This window comes from Leucoraja erinacea, chromosome 22, assembly GCF_028641065.1.
Source record: "Leucoraja erinacea ecotype New England chromosome 22, Leri_hhj_1, whole genome shotgun sequence".
Classification (NCBI taxonomy): Eukaryota; Metazoa; Chordata; class Chondrichthyes; order Rajiformes; family Rajidae; genus Leucoraja; species Leucoraja erinaceus.
Genome location: NC_073398.1, coordinates 4,237,403 through 4,262,952, shown reverse-complemented (window position 1 = coordinate 4,262,952; position 25,550 = coordinate 4,237,403). Strand labels below are relative to the sequence as shown.

Sequence of the window (25,550 nt, the reverse complement as noted above, 5' to 3'; positions counted from 1 at the left end):
TCGTAAGTTTGAACGTCCATTTCCTTTCGTTTGAACCATGTGCGTTCCAGCAAATCGCCCCCGGCTTTTATCATCTTTCCTCCAAGCAGAAGACTTGAATCCCCATGTTTCATTTTACTGAATCTCTCTACAATCTACTCAATTGTATTTACATTCTTATTGCACAAGAGCAGCCAACACGAGGTGTGACGGTCTTAGCTTTCCCTCGTTGGTTCTCTTGAACTGTTGCCACAACTCTGTCTAACACGAAGCTTAGTACAGCATCACATGTACAGCAGGTATATTAGCAGCACTGGCTTAAAGGTGCAAAAGGTCTACAGGGCAGAAGGACCTTTAGGACCTTGAGGTCAGTGCTACTAATACAGTATACCTGCTGTATATTAGCTGCTGAAGGACCTGGCGGGCTGCTGGGAATAAGGACAGACCATTGGCAGCTGAGTACATAGGCCTAGTGGGTCGCCCGCGGCCACAGGCCTGGTTTGCAACCACAGAGCAGGGCCCAGTGAGCCCCCACCTGCAGGGGAAGCTCAGACGCCACCGAGCTCGGCCCCAAAGACCGGAGAGTGGAGGAGGAGGGAGAGAGTGGCGATGGCGGATGTGAGGAGTGGGCAGGCAGTAGAGGGATCACAGTATTGCCTATTGCGCCTTCAAGGTTGGCTGTGGGAGGCGGTCGGACGAGAGGCGGGCCGAGCCATTCTCCAGAGCCAACAATATCATGAGAGACCCCTTCCACCCCTGCAACGGACTGTTCCAGCTGCTACGGTCAGGCAAACGCCTCCGTTGCCATGCGATGAGAATGGAGAGGTTGAGAAGGAGTTTCTTCCCAGAGGCCATTCGGACTGTAAACGCCTATCTCACCAGGGACTAACTCTACTGAACGTTTTTCCTTCCATTATTTATTATGTAAAAGAATATGTGTGTTATGATTGTGTTTATAGTTTGTTTTGGTTGTTTGGTTGTTTGTCTTTTGCGCAAAAGTCCACGAGCATTGCCACTTTCATTTCACTGCACATCTCGTATGCGTATGTGACAAATAAACTTGACTTGACTTGACTTGACTCAAGGGCGACGGAGGAGCCCCTGCAGCAGCCTGTGGCTTACCTGGACCAAGGGTGTCATAGAGTCATAGAGTGAAACAGCATGGAAACAGACCCTTCCGCCCAACTTGGCCACACTGACCAACTTGTCTCAGCTACACTAGTCCCACCCGCCTGTGTTTTGTCCTTATCCCTCCAAACCTGTCCTATCCATGTACCTGTCAAACTGTTTCTTAAACGTTGGTACAGTCCCTGCCTCAACTACTTCCTCTGGTGCTCCAGTACATCCAGCATACGCATAGTGGACATTGTGAATGGCACTCAAATGTAGCGGCTGTACATGTGTGAGCTATGCAAAAAGTAATTTCACTGCGCAGTGCATAGATGACAATAAAGAACCATTCCCCTTTTCCGGATGGGGTTAGAAAGGGAATACGCCCCATCCACGGGCACCCTGGGGGATATTAGGGACCGCTGGGCACCGCAGGGTGTTGAATGCATCCTCAATAAGGATTGTAACATAGCTGTATGGTAGTTTATTTGGGATATTTGTTTGGATTGTATTATGGTGGTGGGTTCTGGTTTGTTTTATTGTAGGGTAAATATTATTTTTTAATATATTTTTTTAAAAATGGTGATAAAATAAATAAATAAATAAATATGGATAAGTAAATAAATAAATAAATAAATAATGAGCCATTGAACCTTTCAACATCCTCCTGTGCTGCACTGTGCAATATATGCAGAATGCATAGCAACAATGCATTACATTTTCCTTGGCATCTCCACCAAGATGCATGAGTCCCACGTCTGGGTAGCCAACAGAGGCAACTGCACGATAAAAGAAAATTTAAATAAAAATAGTAGATGCTGGAAATCTGAAATAAAAAGAGAAAAATAGAGGAAAGGCTTTGCAGGATCTTCTACTCCTAGTGTTAGCTGGGTTCCACTTTCCACAGGTGGGTTGGGTGAGTGTTTCCACCATTTTCTGTTTTTATTTCATCAGCAGAACATGTGTGCAACTACCGTAGATCCAAGAGGATTTTCTATTTGGCGAGAAACAAACAGATGAGGCGAGAGAGGGCGTCACGGTGGCGCAGAGGTAGAGTTGCTGCCTTACAGCACCAGAGACCCGGGCTCGATCCTGACTGCGGACGCTGTCTGTACAGAGTTTGTATGTTCTTCCCGTGATCTGCGTGTGTTTTGTCTGGGTTTGCTCCGGGTTCCTCCCACACTCCAAAGGTGTACGGGTTAGTAGTTTAATTGGCTTTGGTATTAAAAAAAATGCAAATTGTCCCTCATGTTATTGTGTAGGATAGTGTTATTGTGCGGGGATCGCTGGTCGGCACGGACTCGATGGGCCAAAGGACCTGTTTAACCGCTGTATCTATAAACTAAACTAAACTAAAAAGCAGAGTACTACCATCAATAACAACTCAGTTCCCACGCCTATCCTGACTATACTTCCTCCCACCCTGCCTCCCGTATGAACTCCATTCCACTCTCCACTTCCTCTTTCCCTATTGTTATTTGGTCTGGTGAAGCAATGATCGGTGCAGGTGCTACTAAAATGTCTTCCTTCTTCCTGAATCGTGACTTCTATTCTGCCCTTGGCCGCAAACCATCCATTTCCCCGCACCTCTCCTCTCACCGCCTCTCCTCCTGTGCAGAGGAGGTGCAGAGTGTTCAGTGTAGACACACAAGGAACTGCAGATGTTGGCTTTCAAGAAAACATACACAAAGCGCTGGGGGCACCCAGCTGGTCAGGCAGCATCTCTGGAGGCCATGGATAGGTGACGCGTAGGGTCAGGACCTTTCTTCAATGTACAGTTCCTCTGATCATTTACTTCCATCCCACCAGTGTCCACACCCACTGAATCATCCATTGCAATTTCTACCAGCTCCAAGGTGTTCCACCAATAGTTGCATATTCCCCTTCTTCTGTCATATGTCTTTTAGACCTGCAGCTCCGTTGAGGCGAGCCAGGCCAACGTGTCATCGTCCAGGTCAACCAGACCTCGTTCACCATTCGGTGGTCGGTGTTTGGGGCAAATTATGCCTCTGTGCTCCACTGTCTGTGTTGGGTCCCCGCACTCGCAGGAGGCGCTGTCCGCGAGGCCCCACCTCTTCATCGCTACTCCATAGCGTCCGACGCCTGTCCTCAAGCGGTTGAGGGTTATATTCCCCAAGCCAACTCTTCACCATTTTTGGAGCAACTGTTCTCTTTATGACTACCTTCCCTCTCCACCACCTACACTCCAACTCGTGGCATTTCCCCATAAAACCACTGAAGTCGCAAACACTTGTTCCTTCTCCTTTGCCCGTCCCATCATGCAGGCGGCCAAATAATCTTCACAGATGAAGCAGTGATTGGCTTGCAATTCTTCCAACCCAGCATACATAACTTGGTCTCCTCTGGAGAAACCAAACTCATATTGGTTGACCACTGTACACCGATGTTCAGGGGTGACCCAGGCTGCCACTGTAATTCTCCATCCCACTCTGATCTCTCTCTTTCTGTTCTCCTATGCTGTTAACATGAGACTCAACACAAAAAAAGTATCCTTTATTCTCATTTTGTTGCCTTGCAGTCATACATATAATAAAATAACAAGTCTTTGTCTCTTCCCTCCTTGTTCTCCCTCTGCACTGAGGCAATCCAGGCCTCCGATGTTGTCGTCCACAGGGCCCGTGGCCGAACCTCCAAGTTTGAGGAACAGCATCTCATCTTCCATCTGGGCAAGGTGCAGCCTTCTGGACTCAAGACCAATATCTTCTACTTCAGGCACCTCACCTTCGCTGTATCAGAACAGGCTCCTACAGCTCTAATCACCCATCGATGGTATAGCCTTAGTTTTCTCCGTCCTTTAGTACAGTCTGATCTGCTGGTCATGTTCCATAACCCAACTACTTGTAGCATGGTACATTTCTTTGGCTAATAATAATTATAAGCTAACGGCTATTAACTAATTTGGCTGGAGAATCTCTACAAGGGGTGGTCACGGTGGCGCAGCGGTAGAGTTGCTACCTTACAGCGAATGCAGCGCCGGAGACCCGGGTTCGATCTGACGTGCGGAGTTTGTACGTTCTCCCTGTGATCTGCATGGGTTTTCTCCAAGATCTTCATTTCCTCCCACACCCCAAAGACGTACAGGTTTGTAGGTTAATTGGCTTGGTAAATGTAAAAATTGTCCCTAGTGGGTGTAGGATTGTGTTAGAGTGCGGGGGTCGCTGGTTGGCGCAGACACGGTGGGCCAAAGGGCCTGTTTCCGCGCTGTATCTCTTTTTTTTCATTACAAAAACATCTCTTGATGCTGATGAACATATAATCAGTGACGTAAACTGGGTTCATTGGGTGTTTCGGGTCTTTGAACATCAGACCCCCTCACCCAGGCGACCCAGCTGTGGTTGATCAGACCACGACTTGTGTTCAGGTGGCAATCGCTCCTCCCCATGGACCTCCTCTCCTGATCCAGAGCCATTTTGAGGATTTCTCCGTTGCCTCTGTGGTGTTCTTGATGGCTCTTCTCCTCTCCATTCCGATGATGCCCGGTGCACTCAAGGCTTTGTGGAGCTAAACTAAACTAAACATAGCCCACAGCAATCCTGGTTTCACTTTATCACAGGTATTCTCTTTGCCCTATTCATAGAATAGTCCAGCATAAGAACAAACCATTTATCCGACAATGCCCCTGCAGAACATGATGCCAAGACCAACTATTACCTGCCTGCACATATTGTAATTCCCCTCCATTCCCTGCATTGTCTATCCAAAAGCCTCTTGATACCACTACCATCTCTGTGTCCACTACCACCCCTGACCTCATGTGCAAGGCACCCACCACCCTCTGCATAAAAAAACTTGCCCTGCACATCACCTTTAAACTTTACCCGTCACCTTAAACTTTTCTCCCACATCTTCGTGGCAAAGCAAAACTACTTTTTTTTCTCTGTCCCAGTTCTTTTGATGGATTTTGAACCGTAAATACTAACTATCTTTCTCTTTCCATAGATGCTGCCTTACCTGCTTTACCTACTGAAGTCTCCCAGCATTTTTTGTTTGTACTTTTGATTTCCAGTATTGAGTCAGAGAGTGATACAATGTGGAAACAGGCCCTTCGACCCAACTTGCCTACACCGGCCAACATGTCCCAGCTACACTAGCCCCACTTGCCTGCATTTTGTCCATATCCTCCTCACCTGTTCTATCCATGTACCTGTCTAACTGCTTCTTAAGTGTTGGGGCAGCCCCTGCCTCAACTGCCTCCTCTAGTAGCTTGTTCCATACACCCACCATCATTTGTGTGAAAAAGTTACCCCTCAGATTCCTATTAAATCTTTTGAACTGAATTGAATACATCTTTGAATTGAATACATTTTATTAGCCAAGTATGTATACATACAAGGAATTTGCCTTGGTGCTTTGCTCGCAAGTAACAACACAATATACAGTAAACAATTAAGAATAAACCATTATAATTTAAACATGTGAAGAATGCAATAAAATACCAGAGCAAAAAGAGGCTAAAGACTTTTGGCTGTTCAGTAGAGCTACTGTTTTTATGTCTGGCTGTGGCGGCTTTGACAGTCCGGAGTCGCCTTCCAGAGGGAAGTGCTTCAAAGAGTTTGTGGCCAGGATGAGAGGGGTCAGAGATGATCTTGCCCGCTCGCTTCCTGGCTCTTGCAGTGTACAGTTCGTCAATGGAGGGAAGGTTGCAGCCAATAACCTTCTCGGCTGCTGATCGAACGATTCGCTGCAGCCTCCGGATGTCGTGCTTGGTGGCTGAGCCAAACCAGACCATGATGGAGAAGGTGAGGACAGACTCTATGATGGCTGTGTAGAATTGGACCATCATTGCCTGTGGCAGATTGTGTTCCCTCAGCTGCCGCAGGAAGTACATCCTCTGTTGGGCCTTTTTGACTGTGCAGTTGATCGTGGCCTCCCATTTAAGGTCCCTGGAGATGATGGTTCCAAGGAACTTAAACGATTCCACAGATGTGACTGTGATGTTGTTGATGGTAGGTGGGGGGAGGGGAGGGGGAACTCTCATAAAGTTCCTTAAAGTTCCTAAAGCTCTCCTTCACTTTAAACCTATGTCCTCTGGTCCTTGATTCACCTAACTCTGGCAAGAGATTCTGTGCATCTCCCTGATCTATTCCTCTCATGATATTATACACCTCTATAAGATCACCCCTCATCCTCCTGCGCTCCAAGGAATAGAATCCCAGCCTACCCAAACTCTGCCTATAGCTCAGACCCACTAGTCTTGGCAACATCCTCGTAAATCCTCTCTGTACCCTTCCAGCTTGACATCTTTCCTATAACACGGTGTCCAGAAGTGAACACGTTACTCCAAATGTGGCCTCGCCAACGTCTTATGCAACATTGCAGTATACTGCATCTGAAATATTTTTAATTTTGATTACCAATACTATCACCTCCACAATCTCCTCCAATCCACATTTTTTCATAAGGATTTAGAAATATATGCAGCTTCTTCAATGTTGTGAAGTTAAGAATCCAGTGGATGTAACTTTGTCACACAAGGTAGAATAGTTCAAAGGAAGATACAAGAAGTTGCAGATGCTGAAATCTTGAGCAAAACACAACGATATAGTCAAAGAAGGAATCTTTTCAAAATTAGAAGACATCTTGTGTGGGAAGGAACTGTAGATAGACAGAAAAGGCTGGAGTAACCCAGCGGGTCTGGAGAAAAAAACATGAGACTTTTTGGGTCGAGACCCTTTTTCTGCAGATGCTGGTTTACACCGAAGATAGACACAAAGTGGCAAAGTGGTGGAGTAACTCAGTGGGTCAGGCAGCATCTCTGGTGTAAAAGACATCTTACTGGATGCAACAGTTAACTTTTTTATTCGTCTGCTGGAAACACTGTGAGAGTCAATGAAACTCAATGCTGTGCATCTCAAACATGAACTGAAAACACAGTAAGGACTCTGCAGATAAGGCAGCATCTGCGGAGAGAAATGGAGTTTCAGGTCAAGAGGTGTTCTGGTCTTTGAGAAGGGGATAATCAATAATCTTGTAATTATGAAGCTTTAGTTTTAGAGATGCAGCGCAGAAACAGGCCCTTAGGCCCACCGAGTCTGCACTGACCCAGCACACAAACACAAGCCTACACACACTAGGGACAATTTACACATATCAAGTATACAAAACTAAGCCAATTAACCTGCAATCCTGTACGTCTTTAGAGTGTGGGAGTAAACCGAAGATCTCGGAGAAAACCCAGGCAGGTCACGGGGAGAACATACAAACTCCATACAGACAGCACCACTAGTCAGGATCGAACCCGGGTCTCTGGCACTGCAGGTGCTGTAAGGCAGCAACTCAACCGACACATCACCGTGCCGCCCCAAGAGCTTCAAGAGAAGAATGACCATAATATGAGCAAATGTTAAAGTAAAATTGAAAAGTTATATTACGATACTTGTCTGGAACAAGGGTCTTAAATGCAAAACAATAACAAATTACAAAGGCATAGACTTGATACGAGAATGATTAGGAAACTACATTAAAGGTTATGATGGAGACACAAGAGACTGCAGATGCTGGAATTTTGAGCAAAACACAAAGCAGTGGAGGAATCAGCGGATCAGGCAGCATCCGTGGAGGGAATGGACACACTGTGTTTCAGAAGACAGAATAAAGAAATGTCCCAGCCCGAAACACCACCTATCCATTTCCTCCACATATTCTGTCTGACCTGCTGAGTTACGCCAGCACATGTGTTTTGCTCATGGTTCAAAGGAAGAGGGGTTCGGTACTTATTTTGTTTCACAACAGGAAATGGGCAATAAATAACATCAATACCCAAGATATTCCCAATACCCAAAAGCTGTTCACTGTGCCTCGGTGCACGTGACAATAAACTAAATTGAACTGTTTTCAAATTTCAAGGAAAAAAAAAAATCAATAAACCTTTTGTCAGAACATGCCTACGCTTCATGCATCTAATACGTAAGTTTCATATATAATTATTCAAAGCGTACAATTCTATTAATTGAAGACTGAGATGGCCTTCAACATTGTTGAATGAAACTGGACAATAATTTCCACTCAATTAACTCTCCTGTCTTCCTGTGATGAAGTGACATCACCGCATTTATTGCAGTGTGATATTGAAGGTTAACAATAAGGTGCTTATTTGTGTAATGACCGCAGTGTGCAGATTATTGAGTAGTATTCCTGTGAGCGGAAAGCGTGACAGATTAATAATCATGACTTGACTTTTCATAGATAGACCAACACCCTCAGAGTTTAATGAACTACGCGTTACTCACCAATACAAGATATTATTGATCACTGGGAATTCAAGATAGAGGTACGGCATGGGAAAGGGGCCTTCGATTCACCCATTTCATGGTGACTATCGACCACCCATTCACTTTAATTATACACTAATCCCATGTTCACATCATCTCCCTCCAGAATCTACCACTCACCTCCACAGTAGGCAATTCACAGTACTTTTATTAACCCACTATCCCACGTATCTTTGGGTTGTGGGAGGAAAACAGAGCACCATGCAGCCATAGTGAGAACATGCAAACTGCACACAGAAATCATCCGAGGTCTGAATTATCCTGTGAGAGAGCAGCTCTACTGGTTCATAAAGCCATCATATATCCGTCATAGGAGCAGAAGTTGGCCATTCGGCCCATCAAGTCTACTCCTCCATTCAATCGTGGCTGATCTTTCTTTTGCTCTCAACCCCTTCTTCTTCTTTCGTGTGGAGTGCACAGCCTAAAGTTGTTGGACAACTTGTTCTATTTGATCTTCCGTTTGTGCACATCGAGTTGATTGCATTAGTCGAAACAGGGCGGACCACGTGAAGTTTGCAATCTTCCACCCCCTCTCAACCCCATTCTCCTGCCTTCTCCCCGTAACCCCACAGGCTGTTGCCGCACGGAATTTTTGGACAGTGTCAGTTTTTCGGAGCCCCGCGCGATGTCGGGACCAGCCCCACACAACTCCATACGGCTCCGGCGATCGAAGTGGGACCAGCCCCGCGAGGCCATATGGCTCAAGCGACCACGTTAGGTCACGCTCGCCACAAGCAGTCGCATGCTGGTGGGACAGGCCCTTTACTAATCAAAAATCTGTCAATCTCTGCCCTAAAAATACCCATCGACTTGGCCTCCACAGCCGTCTGTGGCAATGAATTCCACAGATTCAACATCCTGTGACTAAAGAAATTCCTCCACATCTCCTTTCTAAAGGTGCGTCCTTTTATTCTGAGGCTGTGTCCTCTGGTCCTAGACTCTCCCACTAGCTACATCATTGCACTGTGACAATAGGAAGCATCATGCCTGTGGACATATTTAGATGGGCATTGGCTTTATTCATGAAATTGGAAAATACTTAGGGACAGCACATCACATAATTACTAAATGGATTTTCTTGAAAGATATCTCCATCATGAAGCCTTTGGAGAAGATTAAACTTTGGAGTGCTCTAGCACACATTTCAGAGATACATAACATTTGGAGCAAAGAAAAAAAGAAAGCTGTTCTCTCTCACAGTGTTCCCTGATTCCAATAGATCCAAGAGCAGTCATTTGCCAAAAATCGAGGCTATTCCCAAATTTCCATATGTGTCAAAATGGAACGTATTGTCTGTTCAGCAGTGAATGGTATAACTTTCAACTTTGTGGTGGCACAGTGGCCCAGCGGTAGAGTTGCTGCCTTACAGCGCCATTGACCTGGGTTCGATCCTGAATACAGGTGCTGTCTGTACGGAGTTTGTACGCTCGCCCCGTGACCTGCGTGGGTGTTCCCCGCCGTGCTCCAGTTTCTTCCCACACTCCAAAGACGTACAGATTTGTAGGTTATTTGTGTTTGATAAAAACTGTAAATTGACCCAAGTGGGTAGGATGGTGCTAACGTATGGGGATTGCTGGTCGGTGTGGAATCGGTTTTCCAAAGGGCCTGTTTCCACGCCGTATGTCCAAACTGAATAATAGAATCAATTTGAATCACCTGAACATTCAAATGTGAATGGCATTGCAAACAATGATATTATGATTTTGTTTTTTTGTGATGAAAATGCACTTTAGTTCCTTTATTCGTTGTACAGGCAGCATGGTTAAAACTTGTTACACTGTAAAGGTATTGTAGTGTAGGGAACTTGATCATCCACATAAATGCGGTGTTCTTATTCTAAGGTCAATCCCAAACATTTTCTGTGTCATTCGTTCTCAAACAGAGTACATTCCTAACAATATTATTTTCACCGGATGTCACTGTCTGATTAATAAACGTTGTAGTTCAACAGTATTTCATTGTCACATGTAGCATCAAACCAGACAGGAAGTGACACAGCTGGCGACCTGGTGCCATCGCAACAACCTGGAGCTCAATGCTCTTAAGACAGTGGAATTGATTGTAGACTTTAGGAGAGCTCTCCCTCCCCTCACCCCACTCACCATCAACAAGACCACAGTCATATCTGTGGAGTCTTTTAAGTTCCTGGGAACCATCATCTCCAAGGACCTTAAATGGGGGGGGGGGGGGGGGGGGCATCATCGACTCCACAGTCAAAAATGCACAACAGAGGATGTACTTCCTGCGGCAGCTGAGGAAATACCTCTCACCCTGGCCACAAATTCTTTGAATCACTTCCCTCTGGAAGGCAACTCCGGATTGTCAAAGCTGCCACAGGCAGACATTAAAACAGCTTTTTTCCACGAGTAATAGCTCTACTCAAAAAACAAATATCCGTAGCCTCCTTTTGCTCTGGTATTTTATTTAATTCACATTTTTATTATTTTTTTTATTATTAATGTTTATTGTTTTATGTGTGATTCCTAACTGTCACTGTATGTCATGTTGTCACTTGCGGATGGAGCACCAAGGCAAATTCCTTGTATGTGAATATACTTGGCCAATAAACGTATTCATGAATTAATTCAATGTGGCTATTAATTATGCGTAAGAAGGAAGTGCAGATGCTGGTTTACACCAAAGATAGGCACAAAATGCTGGAGTAACTCGGCAGGTAACTCGGGGTGATGTTTATGCCCTGAAATGTCACCTATTCCTTCTCTCCAGAGATGCTGCTTAACCCGCTGAGTTACTCCCGCTTTGTGTGTCTATCTTCAAGGCTATTAATTAATAGGACAATCACACCCAAGTCCAAAAGTGTAAGAATAGTGGCTTACACAGAGGCAGTACACACAAGAGGCGCCAGATGATGTGCGATTAGATGATGCCTCCTCTCACTTTGTCAGTGCTGACAGGGCAGGCAGGGCAAGCAAGACTGGGGAGGGATGAAGTCAGACCCAAACATACACTTGTAGCCAGAGAGCATCATTGAAATGACCAGCAGGGGAGGGGGGAGGGGGGGAGTGACCATGGGACTACATTTCCCATGCCGCAGTGCGCCGCGCATGCGCCCCTGCCGCGGGGGCGTCCTGCCTACAAGATGGCGGAGGCGTGCGGGACGAATGCGGCTCCTTTTAAATAGGAGAAGCCGGTAGCTCGGAGCGACACAGTGGGCGGCAGCAGCGCCAACAGCAGCATTAGCGAGGTGGCTGCGTGGATGGGGAGCGCCCGTCGCTTCTGTTTATAAATAGTGATTATTTAAGACGTTTTGCGACTGAGGTGCGCTCGCTCGCTCGCTTCCTCCGCTCCTCCTCACCCTTCGCGCCAAGTGTCGCCGGCGGCCGCCCTCCCGCAGCCAGATGATGAAGATTAAGGACAACCAGACACGCACCTACGACGGCGAGGGCTACAAGAAGCGGGCGGCGTGTCTGTGCTTCAAGAACGACCGCGAGGAGGAGGTGAGGGTGGAGACGGTGGAGACGGTGTCGGGGGGCGGGGGGAGGGAGAGAGAACCCGCCGCCATCGCAGCCGCCGCTCGTTGCCTTGACCCCGGGGGTGCCCACTCCCCAACTCTCCTCCCTCCCGGCCGCCCGCTGGTTCCGCTTTTACTGACCCCCCCCCAATCATGGAGGTTGTATTGAGAGAGGACCGTTCAGCCACTATCCCCCGATGGCCTCTTGTCTTTCTCTCTCTGATTATCTTTTGTTTCCTTCGTCTGACGTCCGCTGCCCTGGGAGTGAGTGCGATTCGGCCTGGTTGTGGGGTGCCAAAACGCTCATCCCTCTCTCTCATCCCTCCCTCTCTCTCTCCCCCTCTCTTTCTCTCCCTGTCCCCGCCATGAGGCGGTGGCCGAAGGGCACCCTAATCTCCCTCCCCATGGGTTCTCTCTTCAGCCACAGGGCATTTGGCTCCAGTAACGTGGCTACACGAGTCCCTGTTAGCACTCCGGATAATAATGTGCAATTGATGTTATCTCCACGTCAGAGATTGAGGTATTTCCAGCTGCTAAGTTATTTCCAGTAGATTCTGCCTGGCAGGAAACAAAGCGAGAGCTTTGGGCTGAGTTCTGTCCCTTAATCCTCTCTCATTCAGACTCTAAATCGTGTGATCCGATGTACCCGTTTCTATAGTAGCAGTCATAACGTTACTTTGGAAGGATGATCGAAAGTAACGCTGCATTGTATGGGTGTCAATTGAGTCAGATGCCTCGCTCGTTAGAAGTTAAATCAACCTCTGCGTCACTTGGGGATCAAATTATTTCATTGTAAAACAGACGGTGGCCAAGCTCGCTTGGAGGAGGACAGGAGAAATGTAGAAACCAGAAACTGCAGATGTCGGTTTAAAAAAGTAAAGGAGGAAAGTAACTCCGTTTTGGCATCCACAAGCGATTGAAGATGTTACAAAGTGGGATTTGTTAGTTTGTGCCGTTTGTTGTTGAGAAACTAGAGGAATGCAATTTGACCTACTGACAGGGGTAACTTGTGAGGATTTTATGTTGTCAGTGCCTGTCTTTTAATTTTATGGAAATTGCACTACATTAATACATAGATATAATTTGTCAACATTCTCGACATTGGTTACCATTTAAAACCTGGCATATTTTATTTTGCCCCTCTAATTGTCAACAAATGAAATCTGACCGGTTGCTTTATTCAGAAATTTGACAGTTTAAAGTGTGCTAAAGAGATCCACCAGGATGAACCCTAAAATTGCAGGCTTGAATTACAGGGAGAAGCTTTTGGTATCATCATTTTACAGCATGGAAACCGAGCCTTTGGTTCAACTCATCCATGCTAACCAAGGTGCCTTCACGAGCCAGACCCACTTGTTTAAATTTGGCTAATATCTCTGTTAACCTTTCTTGTCCAGGAACCTGTAAATATATCTTTTAAACTTAGGAATTTCATCTGCATTTGCAACTTTCTCGGGTGGCTTGTTCTAGATACCTATCAACCTCTGTGGGAAAACCCTGCCTCGCTTAAATATTTTTGGTCCTGTCTTAAGCCTTTCCTCTAATGTTTGACTCTCCTACCCTGGAAAAAGATTGACCATTATTGGCCTTATCTCATCCAAATCTTCAAACAATCACTCCCGCCACCTACAGTGTGTATCAATTACAAGGTGCTTGCAATGGCCTATTTGGCAATGCCTGTCAAACCCAATGTCTTTGTTACCTACAAGGACAGGGACATCATCACTGTCAAGAAGTCCTGATTTAATAATGACTGTCTCCCATAAATGTCAACACTGCTCATCAATCCAAAAGCAAACAGTTTGCTGCTTTCAGGTGAGTAATTCCTAGATGTACCTGTGAGTTATTTCATCTTAAACCTCAAGAGTCAAGAATGTTTTGTTATGTCCCAGATAGAACAATGATATCCTTACTCACAGCAGCACAACAGAATATGTAAACACTATACTGTAAACAATATACACAAGAGAAAAGTTCAGTGTGTGCATATATACATATACACAAGTACATATTCGCATTTATATACATACACGCATACATAAAAAAACAAGTAAACAATAATCATGCAAAAAGACATAACTAATGCCCCCAAGTGTATGTAGTTCAGAGCATATTGGAGGTTGTTGTGTTTAATAGTCTGATGGTTGTTAGGAAGAAGCTGCTTCAATGAACCTGTACGTTAAAGTTTTCAGGCTCCTGTACCTTCTTCCTGACACCTGTCACCTAATGACCATTCTGAAACACATTGATAGTGGTAGTTTGCTGAGTTTGGACAGATTCAATATCAAAGATGAAGTGGGAGAAAAAAAAAAATCTGCCAGATAATTTCCTACCTATAATTTCTGGGAATACAGAGCTGTTCTATCAGTGTTTGCAAATATAGAAACTGGCAAGGATCTATCTCGTATCACTCTTGAGCTTGCTGGGACTTTTTTCCTTGCTGGTAGGAAGCTAAGAGGTGATCTTGTTGAGGTGTACAAGACCACGAGAGGTGTAGATAAAGTGAAAGCTCAGTTGTTTTCCTACGGTAGAAGATATATAGGCTTAAACTAGAGGGCATAGGCTTGTGGTGAGGGGAAAGATTTAAGAAGAACCTATCTGGAATGAGCTGCTAGAGGAAGATAGCGAACCGGTTACAATTATGACTTTTTTTAAATACATTTGACTGGGTTTATATAGGAATGATTTGGAGGGATATGGGCTCAATGCTGCAAATGGGACTAGCCCAGAATGCTAACCAGCTGGGCCTTACATCGCCCGGCGTGGCTTTAAATGGCCGTGGACTTGCTAGCGCCCGCTGGGGGCTTTGACTTTGACATCGGGAGAAGAATGGAGAGCAGGGGAGAGACAAGACTTTGCCTTCCATCACAGTGAGGAGGAGATTCACTGTGATGGATGTTTGTGTAAATTGTGTTGGTGTGTGTCTTGGTTCTTTTCTTGTATGGCTGCAGTAACCAAATTTCGTTTGAACCTCATGTGAGGTTCAAATGACAAATAAATGGTATTGTATTGTATGGACAAGATGAGCCAAAGAGCCTATTTGCAAAGGAAGGATCTGCAGATGCTGGTTAGCACCGAAGATAGACGCAAAGTGCTGGACTAACTCAGCAGGACAGGCAGCATCTCTGGATATAAGGAATGGGTGATGTTTTGAGTCGAGACCATTCTTCAGACACGGTCTCAACCCGAAACATCACCCATTCCTTCTATCCAGAGATGCTGCCTGTCCCGCTGAGTTACTCCAGCATTTTGAGCCTATTTGCATGCTGTCTAGCTCTTTGACTCTGATTCTACCACTTTAGATATCTTGGATAATGTTGCTACCAAATGCTTTTCCCTATTTTTGATATGGTGCTTGTTCAAATACCATTCTTGTATATAGGTTTGCAGTAGGTGGTTTCTTTATGACCACTGAGTGCACAATCCTGTCCCTGTTTATACTATTTCCATTTATTTGTTCTTATCATTGAAGTGGTAACTGTGTGGATGTATTGGTTTATTGTCATGTGCCCCAAGATGCAGTGAAAAACCATGTTTTGTGTTTTCCATGCTAATGTCATAAAAAATTGCGCTATAGAGAAAATGAACAGAGTACAGAATATAGTGTTACAGCTACAGAAAAAGTGCAAATTAGTAAAAAGGGACCACAACGAGGAAGTTTGTGTGATGGATTGGGCTCTGTTCACAACTCTTGGGCAGAGCTAAGCTGTGGTGCATATGTATTAGGATGCTTTCTGTGTTGCATCTGTAGAAATTGGTCAGTCTATTGACACATGCTGAATTCTTTTGTCTTCTGAGGAAGTTTAATTTATTGTTATTGCCACATGTTATCAGATACAGTGAAATGTTTTTACTGTGCTATCCAGTCAAAGAAAAGACTATACGTGAATACAATCAAGCTATGCACTGATCAAGTCACTCTCATGTTTTCTTGGTTACATGAAAATGTTATGAGCAGTTGACATCTGATTGTATTTTAAACAGTAATTGTAGATTTGAAGTTGTGGTCAAGACTTGCACATGTTGTGTGCTTGGCACTTCATGCAACATTCTGCTGTCCTTGGTCCAGTTATTTTAGTAATTCTGGCTGCCAGTGTGGCAGCTTGGCAAGCTGTCATCATTGCAGAGCAATGTCTGATTAATTGAAAAGTGCATTGTGATTATTGCTGTTGCCCATTGGAGGAAATTCAAATGCTTAGTACAGCGGTAGAGTTGCTACCTTACAGCACCAGGTATCCAGGTTCGATCCTGACAATGGATGGTGTCTGTACGGAATTTGTACGTTCCTCCCATGACCGTGCAGGGTTTTCCCGGGTGCTTCAATTTCCTCCCACACTCGAAAGGCGCACTGTTTAGTTGGCTTCAGTAACGATTGTACATTGTCCCTAATGTGAAGGATAATGCTAGTGTATGGGAATTGCTGGTCGGTGTGGAATCAGTGGGCCGATGGGCCTGTTTCCGTGCTGTACCTCTAAACTTAAACAGTGGCACAGAATCAACTTTGGTGATCATGGAGCTGTAAGATAAAGGCCCCGACCCAAAAAGCTTCTACGTTCTCCAGAGATGCTGCCTGACCTGCTGAATTACTCCAGCACTTTGTTTTTTTTAAAATAAGTTTGTGCTTCAGTTGCTCACTCATTTGTAGTCATTTTGTTGAATGCATCCAAGCACCTGTCCTTTAAGGAAAAGACGAAGCCAGGACTGGCATCAGTCTTGAAGACCAAGAGGTATAATATGGTTTGAACTTATGGCAATGAATGTCTTTATTCATGTCATCCACTACTGGCATGTGATTTATGCATGGGTGTTTCAGGGTACGAAGTGTATAGCTATTTATTTAAAGTACCTTCCTGTCAGTTGACCTTTTTAACCATCCAGGTTAATTTGATCATGAAAGATTATAGTCTCACAAAGAAGCTTTTTTACAATGTAATTACACTAGATAAGATTTCAGAAGTTGTTCCTTGAACTTTGATAAAATTTTATTGACCTTTTTATAAATTACTGGCTTGCCTGAGGAAAGAGCAGGAATTGCCTTTTAATTTGTACCTCATGGTTTTGAAACATTAAACAAGGAGCTATTGACAAATGGCGTTACTGTGACAATCTCATCAAGTAAAACACTGAGACCATTTTAACCCATCCCATCCCTTTAATCAGCTTTTGTAATGCATCGTAAGTGTCAAGAAACTAAGCTTTTTCTGCCTTTGGGCTGTCAGTTTGTGGCAAATTGAGTTGTATGCATGAGCTGAGACATCAGTTGGGCACGAGGTATAAGAACAAATACTTTTTCTCTAGTGCAGCCAAGGATTTGACTTGAGTCCATATGGTGGTGAGAGATTGACTATCGTGTCCATACAACAGCCAATGAAGAAGCATGCTCCTCCTTTGTCTGAAAATGAATTCTTTGTGTGGAGTTAATCTTCACCTTGACATGTTGTTTATGGCATGGGAAGGGGGAACCCAAGATAAGCAGGTCTCATTCAGCTAAACCAATATAAAGCTTAAGAAAAGCACTCTGTCTGGAACTTAAGAAATGTGGTAGGCTATGAAGTCTGTAATGGGATGCAATAAAGTTGGTGTGAGCTTTGACATAATGCCACCCTTCAGTTTTCTCAAATCAGGTGACCTTGACTGTTAATGTACTCCTTGACTGGGTCCATAGCCTTCAGTTGAATTCCAAAGTGAGTGAAGTAATTTTGTCCTGCTGAGATGAGGTCCCAGGATTGCTTTAGGGTCGCTTTGGGTTCTCCATCCAGGGCAACCATGCTCTGTGCATCTATCCATCCAAATCATTTGGGGAATTTTGTACGTTGCAATGAAATTGTCTCCTACTTTTGTAGACACCACCATTCTCTTCTATCTCCTATCATATGACAATCCTCTCCTCCCAATCTAATAAATCTTCTGAACCATCTTGAAAGATATTGAAGAGACTCCTACATTGATGTTGGGCAGTGAGCTCCAGGATCTGGCCAATGATGAAGCCATGCTCCCAAGTCGAGGTGGTGTGTTACTTGGAGGGAAATGTGCGAGTGGTGGCGAATCCATGTACTTGCTTGGTGGTCCTGGGTGTGGCTTTGGGAGATGTCGTTGAGTAACTATGCATGCAATAGCCATGTGACAGTGGTGGAAGGAATTAATGTTTTTGGTGGTAGGTAGGCCAGTAAACGAGTGTTACATTGTCCTGGGTGCTATCAAGAGGCATTTATCACTCGGGCAACATGTTTCCAAGATGTCAGAAAGCAGTGTGTTGCCTAGCCTGATGTACCACGTGGCTGGTGAAAAGATCTTGTAGTGTCAAGAGGTGAGTCCCTTGCCTCTGACCTGCAATAATAATCTTCTTATGTATATTGCTAGTCCAATTCCCTTTCTGGTCAATACAGGATGTTGACATGAGACTCAGTGATGATAATGCGTTTGGATGTCAAAAGTGGATGGTTAATCTCTGGTTGGAAGTGAACTGTGCCAGCACTTTGGCAATGTTACCTGCCACATTTCTGCAAATGAAATTGAATGTTGCGCAATTATCAGTGAACATCCTGACTTTTGACCTTGTGATGCAAGATGGTCATTAATCGTGAATACAGATTGTGGGTTGGAGCACGATCCAGAGGAACTCTGGCAATGATGTTGTGGGATCAGAATACAACCCAAGGGAATTCTGGCAGTGATGTCCTAGGGCTGGGGTGATCAATCTCCTTTCTTTATACACAACTACATTCAAAGGAGTATTTTCTCCTTGAAGCTTTTAACTTAACTTTTCCCTATGCTCCTTGATGTCACACGAGGAATTGTTGCCTTATCTTTACCTCTTGAATTCAGCTGCTTGTTCTTGTTGGGATCAAGGCTGCAAGATCTGGTGCCTGGCAAGCAACCAATGGTATTGTATTGTATTCAAATTTATTGTTATTGTCTCAATTTGAGACAACAAAATGAATTTCTCTTACAGGCAGTATCATAAACATTAAAAAAAAATAATAATAAAACATATTAAAAATAAAATTGAAATTGATTTTTTTTAAAAATTGGTGTATTGATGAGTAAGTAGGTGATCATTTACCTTGTTGTGGTGAAGAGGCTTGCGTGACCCCATGATTCCGAGAGCGATGCCGTTGGAAGCACCAGCTTCTGGTAGGGCCACCTATGGCGGTAAGGCAGGCACGTGCCACGAGTAATTACTCAGGGTAGTCAGTCTGCTTAAAAAATGTTTTTTTTTTAAATTAAACAGCGCATGCGCAGATTGTTCTCTCTGTGAAAATAAAAATATAAACCGTAACAATTCAATTTTCCCAAGGCTTCCTAGTCCCCTTTATTCTGAATTACTGAACGGTGAGGGGGTTGAAGGGTGATGGCAAGTGGAGAGATGGTGGGAAAAACGGGAGCTCAGGGACAAGTTAAATCAGTTGTCATCTAATTGAATGACTACACTTGTTCAAGGGACCAATTGGGGGGACAGTTCCTTTCACAGCGTATGGGGAGTCTGTGCCTGGGGTAAAGATGCGGGGCGAGCAGGAGTGTTGAGAAGGAGGGGGTCGGGGATAATGCCAATAACTCACTCACCGCTGCCGCAGATTTCCAGGCGCGAAGTCACTGCATTGTAGCCGGGGATATAAGCAGCTCGGGGAGCTGCGAGCGGTCGCTGGGACCCGACAGCAGAACTGGCCGCCACTTCAATGCCTTCTGCTGGCCCGCTCACCTCTGGCAGTGCTCTCCGTCTGAACACCTCGCTCATGTCAGCCGCTTCCTGCAAATCCTTAAATTCCCACAGCGGCAGGAGAGAGGTTTTTAGACTGAGAGCTACCAGAGGTGAGCGGGGTCGGCAGAAGGCGCTGAGGTGGCAGCCGGTTCCGCTGTCCGGCCGGTTCTGCTGTACTTCTCCCCCCCACCTCCCGGCCACAATGTGGTGGCTCCGTGCAAGGAGCGTCGCAAGTGGGTTACTGGTATGATCCAGATCCCCTGCTTCACAATGCTCCTACCCTCCCTGTAACTTTACCCCAGGCCAGACGCTCCAAATGCTGTGAAAGGGGCTCTCCCCACACCCCGGGAAATACGGTATTTTAAAAACATCACCAAGAAATGTACTTACCATATTATTGGTACACTAGCTCTATTCTTCTCTCTCTGTTTCCTGAAATACACTTAAAATAATGGCAATCCATATTTGAAAATCCCGCCAAGAAACTAGCGCTGCGCAGTGCTGCAAAGGCAGAATTTCAGCTGCCTTTAGCCCCACTTGAAATTGACAGCTTCCAGCAGCGCTGACGGCACGTGGGCTGCACAGACCTTCAAGGGTTACAAGCGCTGCGGATGAAAGTCACTGAGAATTATGCCTATCTAAGAGATCGATCTCTTAGATAGGCATAATTCTCCCATGCCTTTACTATTTATATTTAGTAATTACCATGTTATAATTTTAGTCAGGGTAGGCAGTGCCTACCTTGCCCATCCTGAAGGCACGTGCCTGCGGTAAGGTCAAGGATGAGGGTCCAGACTAAGAACGATCCAACCTATAAGACATCAACGGCCGACCGTGTGGACGAAGCTATCTTGAACTCAACGGCGGATGAAGGCTGCAACAGGTCTATCAGCTCTTAGTTTCCTTGCCATTGGAATGAGTTGGACCGTGTGCTTCTTGGAGTGCAACATCAAGTACACGTTAAACAAACACGCATCTTTGTTCTATAAGCAGCACAAAACTCTGCTAGGATCTGCTAGGATTGGACTCTTAAGCCACCTGAGAGTCCATTTAAAAACAACGTAGACCATCATCCTTGACCTCGAGGGATAGCCACAACGAGTAAATGCTGCTTGCTAACACTGATAATATCTTCCATTGCTTTTCATATTAGGAATAGACCCGGTGATTATTTTATGGATTCGATTTGTCTTGTGTTTCATAAACCGAATATACCCAGGGAATTTTTCACATTGTTGGTTATCTGCCAGTGTTATAATACCTTTGGCTGGGGTGCCACTAGTGCAGCTGGTGAATCCAACTGGCTGAAGATTGGGTTCTATGAGGATGGGGATTTTGGGAGGAGGTCAAGATGGCTCCTCAAGTGGGCACTTCTGTTTGGGTATGGTTGGAGATATTCCCTTGTAATGTTATTGCTGGCATGGTGAACCCCACCATTGAAGATGATTGTTCTTGGGGCTGCTGCTTCCTCTTAGTGTTCACTTGTCTTTAGCAGGGATATAGCCTCTGCAGCTTTGCGAGGTAAGCACCTCGTGTTTGGGTGCATTTTGTGCCGTTCCTAGAATTTGTTTCTGCACCTGATGGGGCCCAGATACCATTCCCTGTTTAGTCTTAATGGTAGAGTGGAGAATGGGTTGAGCCATTAGGTTACAGGTTTCAGATGTTGCGTTGGCCGTCCACAGTGCTTCCCCTGAGTGTTCAGTTTTGAGCTGCCAAATGCATTTGGTGTCTGGTCCCACTTCAGCATTATGGTATTGCTCATGAAGCGATTGGTGTGGACAGGCCAACATGTTTTCAAAAATTCTGTGATGATCACTCTTCCTTAAAGATGTCGGAGACTCGGCTGTCTCTTAACATGTAGATTAATGCTGTTCCTTAATGGTTTGTAGCCCACCCATTCTGCAGCTATGTTCATTTAGGAGTAGGTTTGCTCAGATGTTGGTATTGCTACCAAAACCAATGTTGTAAATGAGATTGAAGACTATTAATGAGGGAACATGATGTATAGTGTGAAATTCTGCCACAGAAGACAGTGGAGGCAATTTCACTGGATGATTTCAAGAGAGTTAGATATAGCTCTTGGGGTTAAAGGAATCAAGGGATATGGGGGGGGAAACTGGAACGAGGTACTGATTTTGGATGATTACCCATGATCATATTGAATGGCGAAGCTGGCTGAAAGGGCCAAATGGCCTACTGCATCTATTTTCTACGTTTCCATGGTAAGAAAGTATAGATGCTGCTTCATGCCAAATATAGACACAAAATGCTGGTGTAACTCGACGTCGGGCAGAATCTCTGTAGGAAAAAAAAGGTATAGGTGATGTTTTGGGTCAGAACCCTTCTTCTGGTTTTCACCCAAAGAGTTGTGAATCTGTGGAATTCTCTGCCACAGAAGGCAGTGGAGGCCAATTCACTGGATATTTTCAAGAGTTAGATTTAGCTCTTGGGGCTAATGGAATCGAGGGATATGGGGAAAAAGCAGGAACGGGGTACTGATTTTGGATGATCAGCCATGATCATATCGAAGGGCTGAATGGCTTACTCTTGCACCTATTTTCTATGTTTCTTTAGACTGAAGGGCCTGTCCCACTATGGTGTCCTAATTTGTGAGTTATGAACAGTTTGCACTCGCCACAAACTCGCACGTGGTCCTAGGAGGTCACTGTTGCTCTCCTCCATGCTTGAGAGAAGTTCCTGCATACTCGCGGCCTCAGTTTGGCCGAGGAAAATCTTTCAATATGCTGAAAATTTTTCCGCGAGTAAAAATTGGTCGGCATGGTTCTTTTGAACTCTTAGTGCAGAGGTAGTGGGGTCGCCATGTAGTCGAGGTAGCCATAGGCAATCTCCGTGGCTGACTGGGCATTTTAATTGGCTCATTGGGGAAAGAAAACGTAATCACGAATTTTCAGAACCAAGGAAAACCGACCGGTAATGTTAAATGCCCACTAAATTTTATTAAAAGTTGTCTGGCTTCTTAAAAGTGCCTCCCCCCTTCTCCACTGTGCCAGCCATCTTTTTACCTTCCTGTTCATCGAGGGTATCACCTTGGCTTTGCACCGTGAATTTCAGACGGCGCTCCCCTGCTTTCCCTGGCCTTTGCTGTGTGTGGTAAAATTTTTACTGAACTGTGCAAAAAAAAGGCACTATACCTAGGTACGTGACAAAGTACCATTGAACCATCTAACTTTACACTCGATCTGCTGCGAGTTTTTAAAAAAAAATCTTAAATTCACGCTTCTATTTGCGTTCTTCGACATCTTGATGTGCGATACTGATGAAGTTGCATTAAGTTAAGTTTATCCGATGCCAAGTATCTTTGTTGTATATTAGTGTTGCAAAACAACAACATTCTTGGAGTTACATTGTCAAAAGACTTATCAAAAGCCTTATCATCAGAAGACAGTTTGAAATGCCAAATTTAAGCAGAACCATTTTCTCAATATTTAGTGAGGCTTTTGCAAAAATAATCCAAAAGAATGACTAGTTTGGTCTTGTGGTTAGAACAAAATCAACGCTGCAACTGTCTGAAACTAGAGACTGCAGTATAGTAGTGCACAAGATCTGCAGTTTTAAGAGTGGTAAGTACACATACATGCTCAATCGGCAATAGGAAATGCAAAGGAAAGCAATGTACTTGGTTTCCTCTTGCCTGTTTAATGTCCACAAGCTTTTGCACAGCAAGTTGTTAATGAAAGGTCAATGGTGAGGCACTGTCTGAAGGGTATTTGGATCTGTGCGTGTAAAGAAAATGGCTTTGCAAGTCTTCTAAACAAACAGGTCAAAAAATTATTGGTAAGGAGTACTAGAGTGGGATTTAGAATCGTATAATGTCTAATAAAATAGAAAAGAGGAGAAAAGGTTAGACTGGAAAAAGATTATTAATAATATTTTCAATAATTGGTAGATAACTTTACAATTGGAAGTTAATTTTAACTCGAGTCATAGCAGTCATTAAGACTTTTGACATTACATGTGGTGTATGTGTTTATAATTTTTCTTTAAAGTAGCTGAGTTGAGTTTGGTTTATAGTTGCCTTACCATGTGGCAAAATGTCACTTTAACCCAGCTTCCTGGAGAGCAGCCCATCTGACAGTTTCTCATTGAACTGGGTGAGCTGAAGTACTTGTCTGAAGATAAACACCAAAAGCTGAAGTAATTTGGCGTGTCAGGCAGCATCTGTGGAGAAAAGGAATAGGTGATGTTTCGGGTCAAGACCATTCTTCAGCACCTGTGTGATTTGTATGCAATGTATAATATTTTCACAGCAAATTCTACCTTTAGTCTTTGAACAAAATAAAAACCTGTAGGGAAACTGGAATGGGATAAAAGTATAACACAAGCAGCATTTCCCCAATCCCACATTATAATTGTTTCATTATCACTGCTAAGTGACATAACACTGGACAGCAGCCTGTCCTCTCATCAACCACATCTAACCACCCTCTCAAAATCACCAGTGATCCTTGGATATAAGGGAATCGTGAGATATGGGGTCGATGTTGGAAAGTAAGGTTGAGGTAAAAATCTCAGCTAGCGTCTTCCGGGCAAGCTCAAGGCAGCATGGCCTACACCAGCTGATTGTTGCTCTCCCTATCAGCAAAAGGGTCACAAGGCAGACCTGGCACTAAACAAACATATTTTATTTCAGTCAAATTTACCATCTTTTACTCTCCCCTCAATTGAAAAGAAAATTTTAATGCTTGCTTTTTTAATAATAATTTGCATATTTGTGTATATCTGCACTTGCCGAGCAGTTGTGCACTTCCCACTTGTAGATGGGCCGAAGGGCCTATTTCCACACTGGATCTCTAAACTAAACTCGTCAGTGGGAATGATGCTACATTTTTTAGGAAAATGGGAGTTGCTAAAATTACTGCATATAACAGTAGAAATATTGAATTTATAGACATTGAATGTATTGTTTTTTTTGTTTTGTGTATATTTATTCCAAATAAAGTTTACTTTTGAAATTAATAAACTGATAACCATATAACAATTACAGCACGGAAACAGGTCATCTCGGCCCTACAAGTCCATGCCGAACAAATTTTTTTCCCCTTAGTCCCACCTGCCTGCACTCATACCATAACCCTCCATTCCCTTCTCATCCATATGCCTATCCAATTTATTTTTAAATGATACCAATGAAAGGTACAGAAGCTTCAGGAGAGACAGGGGTTTTAATAGTAAGATTAAACGAGTACTTACCAGTACGAAGTTTGATCTGTATTTTATGAGGAGTTACGATGAGGGATTACGTGAAGAACCCGCTCAGTGCGCAGGTGCGGCATACTTCAAAGCAGCGGTGTGGAATCACAGATAGACACAATATTTGAAGTAAAGATAGTAAAGATCAGAGAGACATCAGTTTACTAGTTTGATCTATATAATGAGGGTGGGAGCGGAGGGCACGTAATCCCTCATCGTAACTCCTCATAAAATACAGATCAAACTTCGTACTGGTAAGTACTCGTTTAATCTTACTATTTTACTTCGGAGTCACGTGAGTGACTACGTGAAGATTTCAAAGGTCTGTGATTTCAAACCGTGTAACAGTTTTAATTTCACTCACTGCCGAAGTTCTTGAGGGAGGAAGTGTTATCGTAATCAACCAATGGATCTGCTTTCTCAAGAAACAGAAAGGTATTTATTAACAATAACAACATAAATAGCTCCCCTGAGCTTAAATTAAATATTTGCAGTTTGTAATATTCTGTCTGCAATTAAATCAGGCTTATCAACGGTTTACAATAAAATTATTCTGAACGTCGTTTCCCTTGACCATCCTGCCGTAATGAGAATGTGGTCAACCGGGACGTCCATTCGTTCAGCCGCTGATATCAATGCTGCCCTAGTGGAATGGGATTTAAATATATTATTATCTATTCCGGCAGCTTTCAGTACCTGTTTGAGCCACCTTGAAGTGGTTTGGCTCGTTACCCCGTCTTGGGGTTTCTTGTGGTTGACCCACAGGCTTTTCCTCTCCCTCTAAGAT

The 25,550-nt window shown here is 44.2% G+C and overlaps 1 protein-coding gene across 1 annotated transcript in view; it reads left to right on the top strand.

Annotated features, from left to right (window-relative positions):
* The first annotated feature begins 11,444 nt into the window (after positions 1–11,444).
* LOC129707655 (diphosphoinositol polyphosphate phosphohydrolase 2-like) overlaps positions 11,445–25,550 on the top strand; it is an 80,012-nt gene continuing 65,906 nt past the window's right edge. The window contains exon 1 of the mRNA XM_055652803.1: positions 11,445–11,839. Within this exon, the coding sequence (XP_055508778.1) occupies positions 11,741–11,839 (99 nt within the window). The 5' untranslated portion in view covers positions 11,445–11,740. The remainder of the gene's footprint in view (positions 11,840–25,550) is intronic.